The 21,309-nt window shown below is 38.2% G+C and overlaps 1 protein-coding gene across 2 annotated transcripts in view; it reads right to left on the bottom strand.

The window, feature by feature from the left end:
• Nucleotides 1-21,309, bottom strand: part of Copg2 (coat protein complex I subunit gamma 2) — a 135,763-nt gene that overhangs the window by 34,117 nt on the left and 80,337 nt on the right. For both annotated transcript variants that reach the window (XM_042272992.2, XM_006979420.4), the window contains 7 exons: nucleotides 6,959-7,054; nucleotides 6,105-6,348; nucleotides 3,630-3,705; nucleotides 2,744-2,847; nucleotides 1,731-1,856; nucleotides 1,102-1,164; nucleotides 487-626 (listed from right to left, as the gene is read on the bottom strand). In XM_042272992.2, coding sequence (XP_042128926.1) covers nucleotides 487-626; nucleotides 1,102-1,164; nucleotides 1,731-1,856; nucleotides 2,744-2,847; nucleotides 3,630-3,705; nucleotides 6,105-6,348; nucleotides 6,959-7,054 — 849 coding nt within the window. The remainder of the gene's footprint in view (nucleotides 1-486; nucleotides 627-1,101; nucleotides 1,165-1,730; nucleotides 1,857-2,743; nucleotides 2,848-3,629; nucleotides 3,706-6,104; nucleotides 6,349-6,958; nucleotides 7,055-21,309) is intronic.

Below are 21,309 nucleotides of genomic sequence, written 5' to 3'. Positions count from 1 at the left end.
ATAAATAGCACCATAAATCTCCTAAGAAGTTTTTTATGAGGGATTGAACCCAGGTCTTACTCCCCCCTCCCCTTTTGACTGCCTCTCCGAAACACTGACAGGCTTCTTTTCGTTTGTCTGTTAGCCACCAATGTCTCTCTCCTGATACTGACTCTACAAAGTGCTACAAATCTGACAACTATCAAATCTAAGTTCTTAAACAACCCACGTAGTTTATCTTGTTTAAATGCTGATTTTTTCAAAGTTATACTATACGTTGTCTATTTCTTGAGACACTCAATTTTTTATCCTTTAAAATTTTAGTTATCAAAAATAGTCCATCAGAAGAAGAAACCCCTATACCTCTGAAAAGGAAACTAGAATTATTGCTAAATTAATCCTCTCTGAAAGGAACTAGAATCATAAACTAAAGGGAAGTGCTATTTGGCTCCAAGATGGCAGCTTATATTTAAAGGCCTAGAAAGAACCAAGAATCCTTTATCTCACCTGAAACACAATGTGGTCAGTGAACACGTGCTTGATGCAGCGCACGAAGTACTCTGTCTCAGCCTCTGTGAGCTGAACAGGCTCAGAAGACTTGAACAAGGGCCCCAGACTCATAAACTCAGGAATGGCAGCCAACTGTTCTGTTAAGCACAAAGAGAAAGAAAAGTAGAAGCATACTATGAAGAAGACAGGAAGAGACTTTATTAAAATGCTTTAGTTACCACAGAGTAGTACTCTGTAGTACCAGAGAGTAGTACTCCGTGGCTTTAGTAATAACTAAACACTAAACCAGTGGTATCCAAGCTTCTGTGAAATCATTCTTTAAGATATCAAGTTTATATACTAGATTCCTATATGTAGTGGGGGGTGGGGAGGAAACTAAATTGCTAATTTCTTTCCCTCTTAACCAACAAAATACACACCAGAGCAATATTCTCAGGTAATAAACTAGTCACTGGAAAATCCATGGACACCAGGTGATTCCAGCCACTATAACCTATGACACAGGAACACTTACTGAACTGAGAATTAATCAAATTGAAGAAAAGCGGTGGATGTTACTAACTTATAATGCCTAGGGATTAAAGATTATGACTTGTACTCATAAAAACATACCTTGGAAAATATCTTGCCTGGAAGGAGCCAATTTCTCTGGCTTAGGAGTCACAAGCGTGATTTCTACAAAGAAGGATATAAGCAACCAAGTGAGTCTCTTTCCACTTTTAGCTAACCTTGCATACAGAAAGAGAGGAAGGCAGTAACTTCTAGCAGATACACAGTGGCAAACAACTCTAAGTATTGTGACAGTTTGTATTAAATAACTTAAAAAAATTTTTTTTTTTCATCTTGGGACATTTTCCTGTTCTTACTTCTGGGTAAAATCCAAGAGACTTAAAATTAAAATTCTAAATTTAAACAATGTCATCTATCTCAGTACTAAAAGATCACCAATGGTGCACACCTTAAATTCCAGCACTTAGGAGGCAAAGGCAGGTGGGTCTCTGTGAGTTTGAAACCAGCCTAGTCTATAGCATGAATTCTAGGAAAGGGCTATGCAGAGAGACCCTGTCTCAACAAAAAAACAAAAATTTAAAAAATGAAAGAGAGAAACTATGGTACTTTTAAAAGCTTTTTCTTGTTTTACCTTCTAGGTTAGGAGATATGTTAATATTTACAAGTTTGTTTGTTTTTTAAATAAATTACTTAGACACAGAAAAACTAACAGAGTTCAACAGTTCTGTTACCTGACTTCTGTTCAAAGACAGGAGCCATAGCAAGAGGAATGGACTTCAAGTCAAAAGGTTTTTCCGAAGGTTCTAGGGTATACTGGTGTAAGGCCTTTTCCATCCCTGGTATAGAGACTGTCAGACCTATAAACAGGAAAGTATCAGTATTATAATCTCTTCTAAACGCTTTCTGAAGGAAGAGAAACACATTTCAAAAGAGTATAGCAATCAGCTTTAAGTATTGTGACACATTCTGTATTAAATGACTTAAAAAAAACCTTTTCATCTTGGGACAATTTTCTTAATCTTGCTTTTGGGTAAAATCCAAGAGAATTAAAATTAAAATCCTAAATTTAAACAATGTCATCAATCTTATTACTAAAAGATCTCGAACAACCTTTCATAGGGATGGCCTAAGACCACTGGAAAACACAGATATTTACATTACAATTCATAACAGTAGCAAAATTACAGTTATGAAGTAACAACAAAAATAACTTTATAGTTGGAGTCACCACAACATAAGAAACTGTATTAAAGGATCACAGCATTAGGAAGGTTGAGAACCACTGCCTAAGTAATCAAATTAAAGATTACTATATAAAACTACCTTATAAACTTATAAGCTCCCTTATTTCCTTCAAGGAAACATGGGAGCAGAGCATTAAAAATGTCAGCAAAATGCAAGTATCTCTCAGGAACTCAAATATCTTAGCTAAACAGGAACAAGAAAACAAAAATGGGGAGAGCCATGGAAGATGGAGCCTAAGAAGAACCAGGGATAAGCAGTATTTTTTTGGACCCTTTTATATTTTAAAAAACATATTCTTATACATTATTTCATAGGACTGCTATCACCAAATCTGAAAGTACCTTTGTAAATATGGGTTTCCCTAGAAATGGAATTACACTCAAAGATTAAAACCATGCAACTGCCTAAAGGAGTCAGCTAATACATGAGTCACCATAAAACAGGCTTGACCATTGGTCAACCAAAGTGCTCTGTCTCCACAACCCCGCCTCTCACTGACCATTGAAGATATATGTAGCATTCAGGGCCATCTGTCTCTGCTGCAGTACGTTCAGGTAGAAGGTAGCTCGGTCCCGTACCTCATCATCCGTATCCATCATACACCTGTTTAGAAGAAATGGCAGAGCTCTGTTTCTATATCCCAAAGATTTCCAACAGTTTTACCACTATTCCTGTAGAGCATAGAAGAGGCCATCGGATATGATATTTATGACAGAATTCAATAATAACCAACACAGGCTCCTAAATTTTCCATGATTCTTGAACTATTATGAATTACTAAAGAAATGCTCCTATTGCAAATCAGAGTTACTATATTAGAAGGCACCGAAGTCACTAGGAAGAGCACAGTCACATGACATAATAGAGTCTAACCTTGAACCTGTAATTACAAGAGCCCAACAAAGACTTAGCTTTTCTAAACTAAGAAACGGAAATGTTTCACTAAGGAGACAAAGAAAACTAGCACTCAGTACTGTTCAAATGGCAATCTGCTTCATTTAAACTAGTCAGCCTTGGTTTATAACTTAATTGCTTTAATTATAAAATGCAATCACAAAATATTTGCTAAAAAGGCCTTTTCTTCACTAACTAGGGAGTTATGAAGATCATGAAAGGCTACTATCAATTCTTCATATAAATCATTTAACATCATTTTGAAGTTAGTGCTTACTGTACAAAATCATGTAAAAGAAACCCAAAACTCAAATTTCGCATGTATCTTGCACCTATATAATTATTAGAAATAGAAAAAACCCATTTGCCCCTGACTAGCTCTATTAGCTCTACTCTTAGCCCTGCAGTGTGTCTGACATAGTGTGATGAGGTTTTCACCATTTAGCTACATGGACTCTTTATTTTTCCAAAGCTGATATTCTTTTGCATACCTCTGTAAGAGTACAAGGATGCTTGGGAGAAGGCTCTCATTCTGAGCTCCAAATTTGGCCAAAGCACTCACAGCAGCTGTTGTGAGACATAGAATAAAGCAACGTTAAGTACTGGCTGCTTAGAGTTCAGCAATAAGCATTCAAAACAAACCAGACACTTGGGAGGCCAGGGTAGAAGATTATTGAAAGTCTGAGACCAGCACGGGCTACATATTGAGTTCCAGGCCAGCCTGGGCTACAAAACCAAAACCAAAAGCAAATTAGAGAAGCAGCAAGTATTCAGTGGAAATAAAGTCTTGTTTCATTAGCAGTTTCTGGATGACTTAAGCATAAACAGAACTGTGAAGCATCTAGCAAGCTCTACACAGGAACATTAGACATTCTGTGAGGGAAAAGAATCACGTGTATATGTGTGTGAGCTGTCTCTGCCCCATGACAGCCTCTCATATAGCCTCTGACATGATTCAGTTCAAATTTGAAACAACTAGTGCCAAGAAACTATTATTAAAATTCCTTTCACTCAACCAAGATTCAATGCTCACCTAAATTTTATGTGGCAGTGTAGCAAAAGCTGAGGGGCAGAAGGATAAAAGACATGGTCTCTGACATAAAGAGTCAGAGTGCAGTGAGAAAGACAAGTAAGGAACAAGACTGGCTTGCCAGGGGCTGGAGAGATGGCTCAGTGGTTAAGAGCACTAGCTGCTCTTCCAGAGGTCCTGAGTCCAATTCCCAGCACCACGTGGTGGCTAACAACCATCTGTAATCAGATCTGGTGCCCTCTTCTGGCCTGTGGGCATACATGCTATATACATAATAAATAAATAAATAAATAAATAAATAAATAAATAAATAAATAAATAAATAAATAAATAAATATTTTTTTTTTTTTAAATACTATCTTGCCCAGTAAATCTCTGGCAGAACTATATCCAGGATGTTCAAGATCTAGGTAAGTACAGAAATGGGGCCAGACAAGGACGTGAGACACTACTGCAGTGAATTTTGTAGAACAGTTAGTTTGGCCAGTGGGAAAACGCAGGACAAGAGTATCAGAAAGAAAAACAAATCAAAATGCCCTGTACCCAGAGCAGAAACTGTTAATTACTAGACTTGAGTGAGAAAGGCTGAGCACTGGACCCATATTAGAGTGAAAGTAAGAGACCAGAGGTAAACTAAAAACCATACATAGCTCAAACCTCAGTGTTTTAATTAAAGGTTACACTGTCCCACATAGACATAGGAAAAACTTGTTTTTATTATTTTTAATTATGCAAAGTGTATACGCTTGTGTGTAGGTATGTACACATGAGTGCAGGTGCTAGAGGCAGCCAGCAGTATCAGATCCCCAGGAGCTGGAGTGACAAGTGGAGCCAAATTCAGGTCCTTGGCAAGAGCAGTAAGTACTCTTAACTGCTAAGTCAGCTTTCCAGTCCAAATGTGTGTTCTTGTAATGCCCATTCTTCATATTTCACTAACAAAGTGTCTGTGACAGCAGAAGCAGATCAGCTAGGGATCAGAAATGAATGAAAAACTCACCCTGGAATCAGTGACAGAAACTAAGAGAGTGAAGAAGGCAGGACAGAGGCAGACGGGACAGGGCTGTGGTGAGGATGGGGAGGTTTCAAAGCCATGACCTAAATCTCTGCCTTGAGTGAAGATCAAGTGAAAATGGCAGTTTGGATTAGTTTGAATTTCACGTTACATCTGGGGGTGGATGGTGGACACTGATTCAGGGGAGTCATGTTTATAAATAGAGCTCCAAAAAACAATCTAGAAGAATGTATCCAGTGATAGAACAATTCTAAGAATGGCCAATTAATGTACTAGAAAGAAGAACTATAAATAAGACCAAGGAATGAGACAAAAATGAAGTACACTGTGAAAATCAAGGGAAGAGAGTTTCATTAACAGTCAGTCAACAGTATATCAAGTTGGGATGTAAACTAAGATAAAAATATTATGTAGTCTGATTCTCCAGCTAACTTATACGTAATTTAAAAAAGTAACTTGAGAAGAAAACGGGACAAGAACACATGAAGGCAACTCTAGTGATGGCTTGGAGTAGGTCTGGAAATGACGTGTAAGGATAGGTCAGGAGTTAATGGGAGACAGGACTGCAGGAGAATTTACCTACCAGTGCAATTTTCCTTTATTAGACTAGAACCACTTAAAATGTATATACGGACACATCCATACATAAATACATACAATCTTACTTCTCGGTTTAATGAACAAATAAGAGGCACCACTATAATGTTCTGTTACACTGAAAGGTAAGGACTGCAGGATCTAATCTAAGGCAAAAATCTGCATGCAAGTTGGAACATAAAGGAAGAGCTGTATATCTAGACCCTGGGTTTCCTCCAAAATCACAGCACACCTGTAACTTTGTTTTCCAATTTCATTACTACCCTCTTGAATTACATATTTTTAAAGACCAGTAATTACATCACTAGTTGTGTTCTAATGACTCACCAGCTCTGACAGCCTCATTCTCCAGGACTACCCTATTAAAAATGAATCTGATATACTTGGAGGGGACAGGCGTTCTAGGGCCCTCTTTGCCCAGTAAGTGTAGAATCTTAGTAGCCAGAACGGTGTGTTCACAGTCCTCAATGAATTCACAGAGGTGGGCTAGACCAGCTTCTTTACTCTCAGGGTTCTCTTCCACAATGCTGATTATGCAGTCCACAATGGCCTTTTTGTATTCAAAACCTCCCTAATAAAAGAGAAGATAAAATTGCCATCTGTTCTTAGGACTTTCTCCCCACCACCAACTAACACCACCACTGCCATTCCCATTCTAAGGACCTTTTTTTTTTTTAAAGAAATGCTTATATTTCAATATTTTTCACTACCCTACTATCCCCATTTTAAGTTACCTTTTTTTTTTTTAAAAGAAATGCTTGTATTTCAAGATTCATGCTTACAATATTTCAATTAACTTCCTTTATTTAATAAAACAATAACAACAAAGTTTTTTCCCCTTCAAGTGGGAAAATAAATAGCCATGATAATACAGTAATTGGAATTATGTATAATATTTGAGAGGCATACAGAAACGAGAAAGAAATATATTTAATATACGATAAAGACATGTGCTTAAAATACTAATGGGAGGTCCTGGGTTGAGTTGGAGCAAGTGCAAGAGGAAGTGAGGAGTGGACATGATACCTTGAATATATGTGTGCAATTTTCAAAGAATAAAAAATAAAAATACAAACCATGTAGAAGTGAGTTAACAACAACAACAAAACACTGATATTTAACAGTAATCAAGGGAATTTAAGAGAACAACTTCCTATGTTTAAAAAGTAGTCTCTACCTACATCATCTCGAAGCATGTTGGAAAGAAAAGTCATCATGACGCTGTGCTTTCGAGGGTACTTCTGACAGAGAGCACTAATGGCCTGTACAACCACCACCTATGGAAAAGACGCAACAGTCAAAGGAGGTGAAAAACATTCCTCGTACTTGGTTAGGATTTTTCAACAACAATAAGATACCTGATCTCCTCTATGGTAATACACACATTTAATATGATGGCAATAAAATTTTTCATGAAATCAGGAAGCTTTATTTTGATAAGGAAAATGAACATACAAGCATAGCTAGGAAAAGAATAAAACAGCTTCAATGGGGGGTTAACAGTTGCTAACAGGGCCCAACAAAGCTTATTAAGAACTGTGTGGCAGCGGTGTGCAAACAGGTAAACAAACACGTATATAGAACAGGAAAAACAAGCACATATGGAACTTGAGTAAAACAAAAGTATAGAGTGTATCTGAAGTGAACATGAGTGAATTCCTCCATACCGAAGGGTAAGGATTCTGACAATCACTAAAAATCAAATGGAATGGACAAAAAGACTGACAACTATAACTATGCAAAAAAACCAAACAAACCCAACAACATCAAAAACCAAACCAAATGAAAACAAACAAAAACAAAACTTATGCATTACAAAACCCATTCTAATACAATGGAAAACTGGGAGGAAAAAATTAGTAACACGTTTCATGTTTGTATTCTTAACATACAAAAAGTCTTTTAAAAAACTGAGAAAGAAAAACAAAATGTAGAAAATGTGGTGGAAAACCTCAACAGAAAACTCACAAAGAGGTCTTATGTGACCTTTAGAAATGCAGATGGTGGTTAGAAACGCTGGATCAATAGGTATGGCCAGCAAGTGCGAGGACCAAGTCCGGGCACAGGCATCTATAATCGCAGTGCTCCTCCAGGGAGATGGGAGAAGGAAACGGAGAATCATTCCAGGCAGCTCGCAGTGGACAAGCTAGCTTGGTGAGTGTGGTAGCAAACAGAGAACCTGCCTCAAACAAGGTGGGAGGAAAGGCCTGACACTCAAAGTTGTCCTCTGGCCTTTACACATGTGCTCTAGCACGTGTGGACCCATGTCCACAAACATACTTGCACACAAACATGATGCAAACATACCAACAGGGATTTCAAATGGGAAAGATGTTTAATTTTCCTCATAAAAACAGAATTCAAATTAAAGCTACACACTGAAACACCGTTTCTCATCCAAAAGGTTGGCAGAGTGCAATAGGTAGGCAGAGTACAATAGCTCAACACACACTACTGGTAAGATTATGGGAAACTAATACTTTTATACACTTCTGGCAGCATTTAGCATGCTCTATGAATGATGTATTTATTATATTTAGCTTTCATACTAAATATGCCTTCAGGACACAGATCTAATGTTCTGAAAAACACATGCCCAGGGTATCCATTGTAGCACTGTTCCTAAACACAAAATAACTGTACACTACCCAAACAGGAGACTGGTTCAATATGCTACATTCCACACAACTGCTAGGGTATCATGCAGCTGTAAAGAAAAGTTAAGCATCTCTGTGAGTTTGAGGCCAGCCTGGTCTACAGAGCAAGTTCCAGGGCAGCCAGGGCACAGAGAAACCCTGTCTTGAAAAAATTGAAAATAAAAATAAAAATTAAAATTAAAAAAGAAGCATATCTCCTTCCAAAAACTTTGAATGACTTCTATTTATTTATTTGATTTCTTATTATTTATTTAAGTTAAAAAAAGGAAAAACACTGTACAAAAAGAGCACAACAGTATGCTATCTTTGATGTACAATAAAACAAGAAACATGCATTTATCTCTTATATTTATAAAAGGTGTACTAAAGAAGATAAATGTGTAAGCAAATAAAGTCTTATAAGGAAGTACGGGAGGAGATATGAGAAGAAATGATATTCTTCTGAATATATCAGTACTTCTTTGATTAGCATAATGTTCTACATATCAAAACTGAAATAATTAAAATGGTAGGGGCAATACTAAAACTGAAACAAATTAGTCAATTTGTACTATAAAAGATTTATGATAACTGTACTAAAATAAAAGAGTCTAAATAATACGGACACTATTCAACCACTCTATATGAGTACTTACAGCTCTCACATTATACACACAGAGAGCAGCAGTAGTTAACACTAAGGTTCATTTAGACCTTACAACAACTCTATGGGGTTATTAGTACTATGATCACCTCCTTGGTATAGCCAAGGAGACTGAGGCAGCCAGAGAGACACATATCTAGTAAATCATAAAACTAAACCCAGGCATGTAGGAGTTCTGTTCTTTCTTTTCTTTTCTTTTTTCTTTTTTGAGACAGGGTTTCTCCGTCTAGCCCTGGCTGTCCTGGAACTTGCTTTGCAGACCAGGCTGGCCTCAAACTCAGAGATCTACCTGCCTCTGCCTCCTGAGTTCTGGGATTAAAGCTGTGCACCACCACTGCTTACCAGAGGTCATTTTCTTTTTTTATTTATTTATTTATTTTTTTTGGTTTTTCGAGACAGGGTTTCTCTGTGTAGCTTTGCGCCTTTCCTGGAACTCGCTTTGGAGACCAGGCTGGCCTCGAACTCACAGAGATTCGCCTGCCTCTGCCTCCCGAGTGCTGGGATTAAAGGCATGCGCCACCACCGCCCAGCCAGAGGTCATTTTCTTAACCACACAGATTCCTCCAAAATTAATTCCTTGATTTGACATTTAAAATGAGTCTTGTATATGCATTTCTGTAGGAAATACATTTAAGAGTAAAACTGCTGGGTCACACTCAGGGCATGAATTCATTCAGCTTTAGTAAATACTACCAGTTTTCCAAAATGACTGTACCTATATTTCCACTTAATATATGCAAGTTTTGGTCTGTCTCATCTTCATCAAGGTAGGGAGGGTCCAAGAGACTTCTAAAACAAAACAATATAGACTACTGCCATTGCCCTTGGTAGCTTCTAAAAACTTGAAAGTAAGATTCTACTGCTGAAGACACCACACACTTTGGATGCCAGGCTTTCATCCTGCTTTTAATTATGGTTCCAAGGGAGGAGTCAATGCTTTTTAACAAAAGAAATGTTTAGGTACATGTTTTATTTATGGTAATTTTGTAAGATTAAATGCTTGCTTTCATGAAGGAAAGCAGGACTATTGAAGACTGACCTTGAAGAAAACAAATAGACCCCTTCATCTCAAGTTTTTATCTTCTAGAATGAAGGGAACACAAAGGGCTTTTATGGGACATGGGATTACAGTAAGAAAGCATGCAGGAAATCCATGGGTTGAGCAGGGATGGTCTCTTTAGAAGCCACCTTAGTCTGTTTTTCTTTAAAGTTGATCTGAAACTATTTCTTAGGGTGCTGTGATGGTTTGAAAGAAAATGGTCCCCAAAGGGAGTGGCACCATGAGGAGGTGTGGCTTTGTTGGAGTGGGTGTGGCCTTGAAAGGAAGTGTATCACTTTGGAGGTAGGCTTTGAGGTCTCCTTTCCTCAAGCTACGCAAGTTTACCTCCTGTTGCCTGCAGATCAAGATGTAGAGCTCTCAGCTCCTTCTCCAGCGTCATGTCTGCTTGTGTGCCACCATGCTTCCTGCCATGATGATAATGGACTAAACCTCTGAAACTGTAAGCCAGCCTCAATTAAATGTTTTCCTTCATAAGAGTTGCTGTGGTCATGGTGTCTCTTCACAGCAATGGAAACCCTAACTAAAACAGGTGCTTTCTGCATTTTCTTTTTAAATTAAGCAATATGAATGGGGTAGGACAGGAAAGTAAGTGTAAAGGATGGACCTTTAGAAGATTAAGGAAAGGTAATACCAACTGGTCAGTCAAGATGAAAGATGAGTCCACTGGTACAATAGTGGAAAGTCTGTTACGGGGAGAACCAACAGTCTTCTGACTAGATTTGCCTTCTAAACTGTGTTTCTGTCCATATATTAGTGCTGCTGTCAGCTGTGGCCAGACAGTCTTCTTTATGTAGTGATCAAAAGTGAATACAAACAACTCATAACTGGTCAAGGTACTAGGAGTAAATGGCTGTTGAATACACAGCCATAAACAAGACCTCCCTTAAAGGCTCATTTATTAGCATGCACACACACATACACACACGAGAGAGAGAGAGAGAGAGAGAGAGAGAGAGAGAGATGCTCTACTACAAGGAACACTGTGGTAGAAGGGCAGAAAAAATGTCGGAACAGGAAGGAGTGTGGAGTGGTGTGCAATGCTGACTTCCAGGCTTGATAGGGCTGATGCACTCTTGAACTCATAGCAGCTATTATCTGTGGAAGACTGGGACCATCAATACCTTGTCATGAAATGGAGAGAGGCCCATGGGGCTCCACCCCTCTCTGAGGATTTATTCACAATTTATGGTTGACAGGGGAGGAAGACATTTTCTTCAGTGTTATAGCCACTGGTAAGGTGCTCATGCTCCTGTAAACAACCTTAAAAACTCACCAGGAAGCAATCCACTGCCCCCATGCATGCATAACATGAAAGTAGAAGGGAGGATAGTTGGGGAAAGATTGTAGATTAGCAGGAAGTGGAGGAGTGGAGGATAGATTAGCAGGAAGTGGAGAAATGAAGGAAGGCAAAGAGGATACTGGTGTAAAAGTGATTATGTATATAATGTATGAAATGTATATGTTTGCTGATACAAATCAATGAAAATGCAAACACAGAAAAGATAAAGGAAAGGAGAGAGAAAAGTTAACACAAGGTTAATGCCAAGATTCAGGGTGAGGACAAAAATTGACATCCCCAATTAATGATCTCATATCCAAATTCTCCTCTCTCCAAAATAAAAAAAAAAAAAAAAGTAATGTATCTGTTGTTCTGAAGATTTTCCTGTATTTTCACATTTATAGTATAAATATGATTAAATATGATTTTTGCCTATACTGTTACATTCCTCAGCATCAATATTTTATCCTATTTGAATGGAATGTGGGATGACATCTGTAATGGCTGCTTCATGCTGAGTAGGGATGAAGCTGGGGATTCAGGAAATAGAAGGTAAATATAAATTCTTTTTTTTTTTTTTTTTTCCCCAGAGCTGAGGACCGAACCCAGGGCCTTGCACTTGCTAGGCAAGCGCTCTACCACTGACCTAAATCCCCAACCCCAAATATAAATTTTTTACTAGTTCTAGTCTCCCAGATTTACGTCTTATTATTTAAATTATGTGTACACACACACACACACACACACACACACACACACACACACACACACTACACACCCCACTCTACCAAGAAATCACTCTCAGGCACGAGCAATCATGTTAAGGGTGCTGGCTTGCCCTTTCAAGCAAACAGGACTTCTTGGAATAACTTTGCAGAAGCAGAACTGAGGCAGTGATTGATTACTATGGAATAATCCTTCTGTACACTGTGTGAATGCATGTCACTATGATTGGTTTAATAAACAAGCTGACTGGCCAGTCAGCTGAACAGAATAAAGTTAGGTAGGAAAGCCGAACTGAGAATGCTGGGATGAAGAAGGGTGGAGTTAGAGGAGTCCCCAGCCAGATGCAGAACAAGTTGGATACATAAAACTGGATAGAGATAAAAGCCATGAGCCTCAGGACAGAACATAGATTAAGAGAAATGGGTTAAGTTGTAAGAGCTAGTTAGTAAATAAGCCTGAGCTATCTACTGGCTAAGCATTTGAAATTAATATAAACCCCAGTGTGTTTATTTAAGAGCAGCTATGGGAAAGAAAAACTCTGCCTACAAATGGTGCCTACTGTAGGGCACAGATCCACATAAGACCTAAAAAAAGCTTTAAAAGATCCTAAACAAACAAAAATGGAGCCAAACACAGCTTTCTAATCTCACAGTCATGCCAGCTACAGAGCAGAGACATGTCTCCCAATAGCTGCCTGTGAGATGGAGTCGCACACCAACCACCAGGAGCTAAGTGGCATGGTGGGTCCCCGCAGTCTCTCACATGGGCCCCAGCAGAGAGAGGTCTGCTAGAGCAAGCTCTGCCAGCATGCTGCTTGGCAGGTTTAGGTTTTTTGCTCATAAAGACAGAAAAGGTTACAGATACTCAGTAAAGATAGATTCAGATGGGAAAAAACAAACAAACAAACAAAAAACCTCTAAACAGGTTACAATGTGTTTAAAAATATATGTAGGTTTGGGAGAGAAAAGAAAAAGGGCAGAGGAAGTCCTTAAAAAAGGAATAGAGTAATAAAAAAATATAATAAGCCACTTAAAGATGGGAAATACACAGAGAGTCTGGATCCTGTATATTATTGTGTTGTCTTTGAATTTTTTGGCTGCTAAGACACACTGGATAATAAAAACTGCTAGATTCGCCAGGCGGTGGTGGCACACACCTTTAATCCCAGCACTTGGGAGGCAAAGCCAGGCGGATCTCTGTGAGTTTGAGGCCAGCCTGGGTTACCAAGCAAGTTCCAGGAAAGGCACAAAGCTACACAGAGAAACCCTGTCTCAAAAAAAAAAAAAAAAACAAAAAACAAACAAAACAAAACAAAACAAAACAAAAAAACTGCTAGATTCAACCAACCTATATATTTAAAAAATATCTTGACTTCAAAATTTAAGTCAAAAGATATGTTACTTTGGAGGAGAGGTTATGCTTTTATTTCCACAGGAAATGAGAGAGACTATGGATTCATTCTGGGTTAAAGAAAATCAGGTTTGATCAAGGAAGATCCCCTGAAAAATCTGACTACAAACACCTAGAAGAACTATAAGACATGTGATATATTTTTTACCTTTTCAAACATTAAAAAAAATTACCTTTGGCTGACTTGTGTACAATGCAGTTATACCTGTATTAATGCAGATATGTATGTTACCTGTAAAAGTTTATGTATTTTCAGAGCAAAGGGAACAAACACCAGATGGCCCAGGTGATCCAGCACTTCAAAATGCCTCTGTTACAATCTCCTCAGAATTCTGCATCCAGAACAGCTTCAAGGCTGTTGGCTGAGATGATACAACCTCATAGAATATTCCAGTCAGGATTTGACCATAATCCTAATTTTTTTTCAGGGTGCTGCAAAGACAACAGCACCCACAAACAACAGGAAACAGTCTAGATAACTATGCCCAAATCCCAAAAGACAGGTAATGGATATTATCATTTAGGAGTGGTTGGTTACAAGGTGTTATCACTAATAGTCAGGAAAAAAAGCTAAACAAAGGAGATTAGATTCAGGGATATCATTCTGAAAAGAAAAGTAGAGGATATTGAAACAACAGGATAAAGAGTAGATTGTTAAATCTGCTTTAATCCCCAAAAACAGCTATCAATCTCAAAATATTTTACAATGGTATGGATTTTGGTTTACTGATACAAATTTAAAGTTATTTCTGTTATACTGCTGTATATTTCTACTCTTATTTAAGGTATTGTGCTTATGCAGCTCTATTAAAAATATAACATAATTAAAAAATAGAGATTAACAGTCATCTATAATAGTCAAACTTATAGTCCCTGTCATTAGGTAACATTTCATCCTTCTAGGATCTTTGATGGAGTTAAACACTAAAAAGTTAAACTTGTAGTTTTCCTTAGTTATGATAGAAAGCAAATTAGTTATAAAACTTTGGACTCATCAAGGTAAGATAGACAATGGAGTATTTTCTCTAATTTCACCAAATACAAATAGACTGGATATTGTAACTGTAATTCTTACTTGATAACTGTTTTTGTTGTATATAATTTTACTATGTTAAGGTAAAATCTTCCTTTTTTTTTTTTTTTTTTTTTTTTTGGTTTTTTGAGACAGGGTGTCTCTGTGTAGCTTTGCGCCTTTCCTGGAACTCACTCTGTAGTTCAGGCTGGCCTCGAACTCACAGAGATCCTCCTGCCTCTGCCTCCCCAGTGCTGGGATTAAAGGCGTGCGCCACCACCGCCCGGCTAAAATCTTCCTTTTTAACTAGACAAAAAAGGGGAAATGATGTGGAATAACCCTGCCATGAACTGTGTGAATATATATCACTATGATTGGTTTAATAAACAAGCTGATTGGCCAATAGCTGAACAGAATAAAGTTAGGTAGGAAAGCCGAACTGAGAATGCTGGGATGAAGAAGGGTGGAGTTAGAGGAGTCCCCAGCCAGATGCAGAACAAGTTGGACACACAAAACTGGATAGAGATAAAAGCCATGAGCCTCAGGACAGAACATAGATTAAGAGAAATGGGTTAAATTGTAAGAGCAAGTTAGTAATAACCCTGAGTTATAGGCTGAGCATTTATAATTTATATTAAGTCTCTGAGTCAGTTATTTGGGAAATGTCTGCCAGTTATTTGGGAGCAGGCAGTTGGGACAAGAGAACTCTGCCTACAATAGATGAACCTGACACATCTTGAGCAAGACTGATAAAAGTATGCATGTGCATGAACATATATATATATATCTGTTTTATTCTGAGTCATGAAGACATGTGTTTGTTTGTTTTTAACTACTTATTGTTTTGCTTTGTACAATCAAATCTGCAATCCAGACAGTACTGATTTCTGTCATGGTGTGAGTGAAGGGGTTACAAATTACTTTTTCTCTATGTGATTATCTAATTTTGATTAACTCTGATGTTTTAATAACATTTTATCATATTCAAAACAGTATCTAAAATCAAAGATGTCAGAAAGAGTCAACAATGAAAGACAAGGAAACAATAAGAAAGATTTAAAACAGATCTAGTAAAAATGATATAATATAATGTTTGATGGCAGACAAAGACAAAGAATGGTAAGCTGGGGAAATGCATTTAAAATTAGAAAATACCAGCCAGGTGTGGTGGCTCACATCTTTTATCCCAGCACTAGGGAGGTAGAGGAAGGAAGATCTCTGAGTTTGAGGCCATCCTGGTCTACAAAGTGAGTTCTAGGATAACCAGGGCTCCACAGAGAAACCTTGTCTCAAAAAACCAAAAATAAACAAACAAATAAGATAAAAATAAAATTAGAAAATACTGGTTTGGGTCTCAGTTGTGCTGTTAATGCCAGTGTGATCTTATGTCAGTCATCTTTCATCCTCAATCAATCCCCACCTCCATAAAAAATACAAAGAGCAGCATGAATATTAGTCATTTTTTATTAGTTTATCTAAGAGGAAAATGGATCTTATATATGATTATGGTTATAAAGATCTGTAACAGGCACTTAGAAGTTAGAAGCTACTTTTGCTTAAAATCATAAACTTAGGTCTATAAGGTAACTTAAAGCAAGATAAAAGCCTTATCTTGTATCTGTCTCCTTAAACTTTGGGCCCGTCACTTGCTTAATTTGCACAGAGGCAGGTTAATCCACTCAAGAAGAGCATAAAAACTTGTGATACCAATCCATTCCCATTCCCTTCAAGGCTGAAGACACAAAGGTAACAGTAACTGAGACATCTTATTACTAACTTTATGATACTTCAAATGGTCCTAAGGTCTTCAGTCATGTCTTAAACCTGTATTTATCTTGGATTTTAGAAACAGAAGAACCTCAAGGTCAGATCACCCCGTTATGAAATCATTCACAGGCAGGAACAATCATGTTATGAGAACTGGCTTATCCCCTAAAGCATTAATGGCCTCTTACAGGGCCCCATGTCAAATTTAGTTCAATCATTACCTGTCACACTCCTCTCCAGAGCAATAAAAGGACCTAATGCCTATTACAAACAACCAAACAAAAACCCACATACTGCTCTGGATTGTGGTGGTAATCTAATTGTATTGAAATATTATTTTGATTTGTACTGAAATATTAATTTGATTGTATGTTAATAAATAAAGTTGTCTGGGGGTCAGAGCTATTAGAGCCATAGCAAGAGTGTGGCGGTGGTGGCACACGCCTTTAATCCCATAGATATCTGTGTGTTCAGGGTCAGAGCTATTAGAGCCATAGCAAGAGTGTGGCGGTGGTGGCACACGCCTTTAATCCCATAAGATCTCTGTGTGTTCAGGGATACAGCCAGCATTGGAGACATATGCCTTTAAGACCTAGGGGGCTGTACATTCAGACAGTGACGAGGCAGTCATGTGTTTGGGTTTACAACCAATGAGAAGGCAGAACAACATACTTTAAAAATACGAACGGACAGGAAGTAGGTCTCTTTTCGCGAAGCTGGGACAGCAGGAGGAAGGGTGAGATTTTAGCTCTGAGCTCTGACCTCTCGGCTTTCTCTTTTACATTGTTTCTGTGTTTCTTATTTAATAAGACGGTTGGTTACATCTACATCTGGCGCCCAACGTGACAAGAATCCATTAAAAACTGCTTGGCTTGGCGGCAGGTCCGCTTTCCCGCGGCGGCGGCGGCGGTGGCGGCGGCAGCGGCGGCACATGGCGGCCGGCGGCGATCGGCTTGTTAGTCCGAGCTGCTGGCGTCCTAGTCCGGGTAGCAACTTCTAGCCCGGGCCTAGGTCTGTGAGCAGCTTGCCTAAAGCCGGTGCTACAAACAACTCAGACCTGCCCTGCCTGTAAAGCCAACGCACGTGGTCGGAGCTTAAGGAAGCCAGACCCAAGCCTTGACTCGGCACAAGAGGGAACACGTGGCTGCATTTAAGCTTTAGCCGGCTACGCTTTCTTGTGCGTTCTCTCTTTCTCTCTCTCTCTCTCTCTCTCTCTCTCTCTCTCTCTCTCTCTCTCTCTCTCTCTCTCTCTCTCTGGATTTACACCTGGGACACTAGGTGGCTGCTTTGAAAATCCCCTCGGATTTCTACTGTTCTACGCAGATTTGGTAAGTCATAATATATCAGATATTTTAAAGGAAACTATCTAAAAGAGAATTTTTTTCCACATTAAAAAACAAATGGGTTTTATGTGTGCATTGGAAGAAAATTGGTTTTTGTTCGAAATTTTAGGCAGTCTGGCAATGGAACAACTATATAATATTAGTATTGGTGGAATTATGCACCTCATCACTATAATAATCCACATTTTAATATTTAAAAAGATAGTCCATTTAAGTGCCAGGATAACAGCGTTAGAAGAACTTGTTAAACCTGTAAAAATTCAGACAGAAGAAATTAACAGTGAAGTTGTTTCAAGTCGGGATCATAAGGTTGCAGAAAGAAAGCCTGTTTTCACACAGTCACCCTTAATTTATCCTGTAACAGTACAGCAGATGCCTGATCAAATGGCTACACAAAATACTTGGGCTCCAATTGAAATGTTGGATTTAAAAAGGTTTAAGGAGGCAATAGTATCTTATGGCATGCATTCCCCATATGTAAAGCAAATGTTAAACACTTGGTCAACATATAATAGGATAGTACCACAGGACTGGCGGGACCTCGCACAAGGTGTTCTGGAACCCAGCCAGAGACTTCAATTTCTGACTTGGTTTAAGGAGGAGGCTAAAAACATAGAAAAACAGTGGAGGGATAAAGGAGTACAAGTTTGCCAGGATCAGCTTATGGGCGAAGGCCAATATGCTTCAGCACAAGCACAATGTTTATATGATGTCCAAACCCTAATTTTATGTCGAACGGCAGCCTTGAATGCATGGGACAAAGTTGAGGAACCAGGAAAAAAATCTGAGTCATTTACAAAGGTGAAGCAAGGCCCAAAAGAGTCTTTTACAGATTTTTTACAAAGACTGGCTTCAGCAGTAAAGAGAACGGTCTCGGATTCAGAAGCTGGTAAGGCAATAATTGAATCTTTGGCCTTTGAGAATTCGAATGCAGCATGCAAAAGAATAATCAGGCCATTAAGGGCAAGATCTGCACCTATGGAAGATTGGATTAGAGAAACAATTAATGTTGAAGCTGATGAGCATGATGATACATGGGTAGGAGAAGTAATTTCAAAAGGTTTGAGGAGTGTTAGATGTTTTGGATGTGGAAAGCAAGGACATTTGAAAAGGGACTGTAGACAGGTCATTTCCAGAAACAATGTTTCTTCAAGGAACAATGGCAACAGAATGCCCCTTCCTTCTGGAGTATGCAGAAGGTGTGGTAAGGGAAAACACTGGACCAACGAATGTAGATCAACAAAGGACAGACAGGGTAATCCTTTGCCTCAGTCTTCGGGAAACTCCCAGAGGGGCCTCAGGCAGGCCCCCAGTGCAAATCCAGTTCAAACCTTTCCGGCAGCCATAGAGGAAATGCCTGCTCTGGAGAGCGATTAAATAACCAAATGCCTATTGGAATAAATCATGCTGGTCAGAATGATGAAACAGAGAGAATAGAAAATTCAGGAGAAAACATAAAGAAAATTTTTTGGCAAACTTCTATTAATGAACAAAGACCAAAATTAACAATAAAAATAAATGGTGTTTTGTTGTCTGGTCTGGTAGACACAGGTGCGGACGTTACCATAATTGCACCAGAATTTTGGCATCCAACTTGGCCTCTTCAGGAGGTAAACGTTCAACTGTTAGGAATTGGGACATTATCTCAGGTGAAACAGAGTGCAAGATGGCTCGAATGTATAGGTCCAGAAGGACAGAGAGGAAAATTAAAACCATATGTGGCTAACATAACTATGAACCTGTGGGGTCGAGACTTGTTGCAACAATGGAATACTCAGATTAACATCCCTCCAATCTCAGAAACAAATCATAAACTAGCACATGTTACTGAGAGAAATATTAGAAGATATTGTTCTAATGAGTGGTCACCAGCCATCCATATTATACAAGAACAGGGCACAATAACTGATGATCTTCCAAAGACACCAACAGCTCTACCTTTAAAATGGTTAACAGACAAGCCTGTATGGGTCCAGCAATGGCCTTTAACAACAGAGAAACTCCAGGCTTTAGAAGAGCTGGTAGAAGAACAGTTAAATGCTCAGCATATTGAAGAATCAACCAGCCCTTGGAATTCTCCTGTATTTGTTATTAAAAAGAAATCTGGTAAATGGAGAATGGTAACAGACCTTAGGGCAATTAACAAAGTAATTCAGCCAATGGGTTCTCTACAATCTGGGATGCCTTTGCCTACTCTATTACCAAAAGGATGGCCTCTCATAGTTATTGATTTAAAAGACTGTTTCTTTTCAATACCCTTACAAGAAAAAGACAGAGAAAGATTTGCTTTTACAGTGCCTACTTATAATAATTCTCAACCGGTTAAAAGATTTCAATGGAGGGTCCTCCCACAGGGAATGTTGAATAGCCCAACTCTGTGCCAATATTTTGTACAACAGCCATTGGAAGTGATACGTAAAAAATTTCCTAAATCTATAATTTATCATTATATGGACGATATTTTACTAGCTGACTCAAATGCAGATACTTTAGAAATAATGTTTGAAGAAGTAAAGAAAATTTTGCCTCGCTGGGGATTACAAATTGCTCCTGAAAAGATACAAAGAGGAGATTCTATTAATTATTTAGGATATAAAATAGAGCTACAAAAAATTAGACCCCAAAAGGTGCAAATTCGGAGAGATAGACTACAGACTCTTAATGACTTTCAAAGATTATTTGGAGATATTTCTCATCTACGAACTATTGTTGGGGTAAAAAATGATGAACTGACTAATTTGTTCAAAACCTTAGAAGGTGACAAGGACTTAAATAGTCCAAGAGAATTATCACCTGAAGCTGAGAAAGAATTAGCCTTGGTAGAAAAGAAAGTGCATGAAGGACACGTGAATCGTATTGATCCAAAGCTGGATTGCATTTTGGTTATCTTACCTTCTAGGCGTTCTCCTACTGGAATATTAATGCAGAGGGAAGATATTATATTGGAATGGATATTTTTACCAAATAAACCAAATAAAAAATTAAAAACTTATGTGGAAAAAATCTCTGACTTGATTTACAAAGGAAAATTGAGACTTCGTCAATTAGCAGGCATAGACCCAGCAGAAATTGTCGTACCATTAACTAAGGAGGACATTGAAAAATTATGGACAGAAAGTGAACCTTGGCAAAGAGCTTGCAGTAATTTTTTGGGAGAAATTAACAGCAAATATCCCAAAAGCAATAGAATTGATCTTATAAAGAGAGCTGAATGGATCTTGCCTCGAATTGTACGGCAAAAACCCATATCTGGAGTTCGTACATTTTATACAGATGCCAACAAAGAAGGAAAGGCAGGTTACAAATCAGAAAATTTAAGTAAAGTGGTTCAAAGTCCGTATAATTCAGTGCAAAAATCAGAATTGTATGCTATTCTGTTGGTATTAATGGATTTTTCAGAACCTCTCAACATAGTAACTGACTCTCAGTATGCTGAAAGAGTGGTGTTACATATTGAGACTGCAGAATTTATCCCTGATGCTTCAGAATTAACTTCACTATTTATTCAATTACAAGATACAATCAGGAAAAGGAATCATCCTTTATATATAACTCACATTCGATCCCATACTGGTCTGCCAGGCCCTCTAGCACAAGGCAATGAAGAGATTGATAAATTATTGATAGGAAATGTG

Source organism: Peromyscus maniculatus, chromosome 3, assembly GCF_049852395.1.
Source record: "Peromyscus maniculatus bairdii isolate BWxNUB_F1_BW_parent chromosome 3, HU_Pman_BW_mat_3.1, whole genome shotgun sequence".
Classification (NCBI taxonomy): domain Eukaryota; kingdom Metazoa; phylum Chordata; class Mammalia; order Rodentia; family Cricetidae; genus Peromyscus; species Peromyscus maniculatus.
The sequence above is the reverse complement of the archived record's forward strand: the minus strand, read 5'-3'. Positions and strand labels throughout refer to the sequence as shown.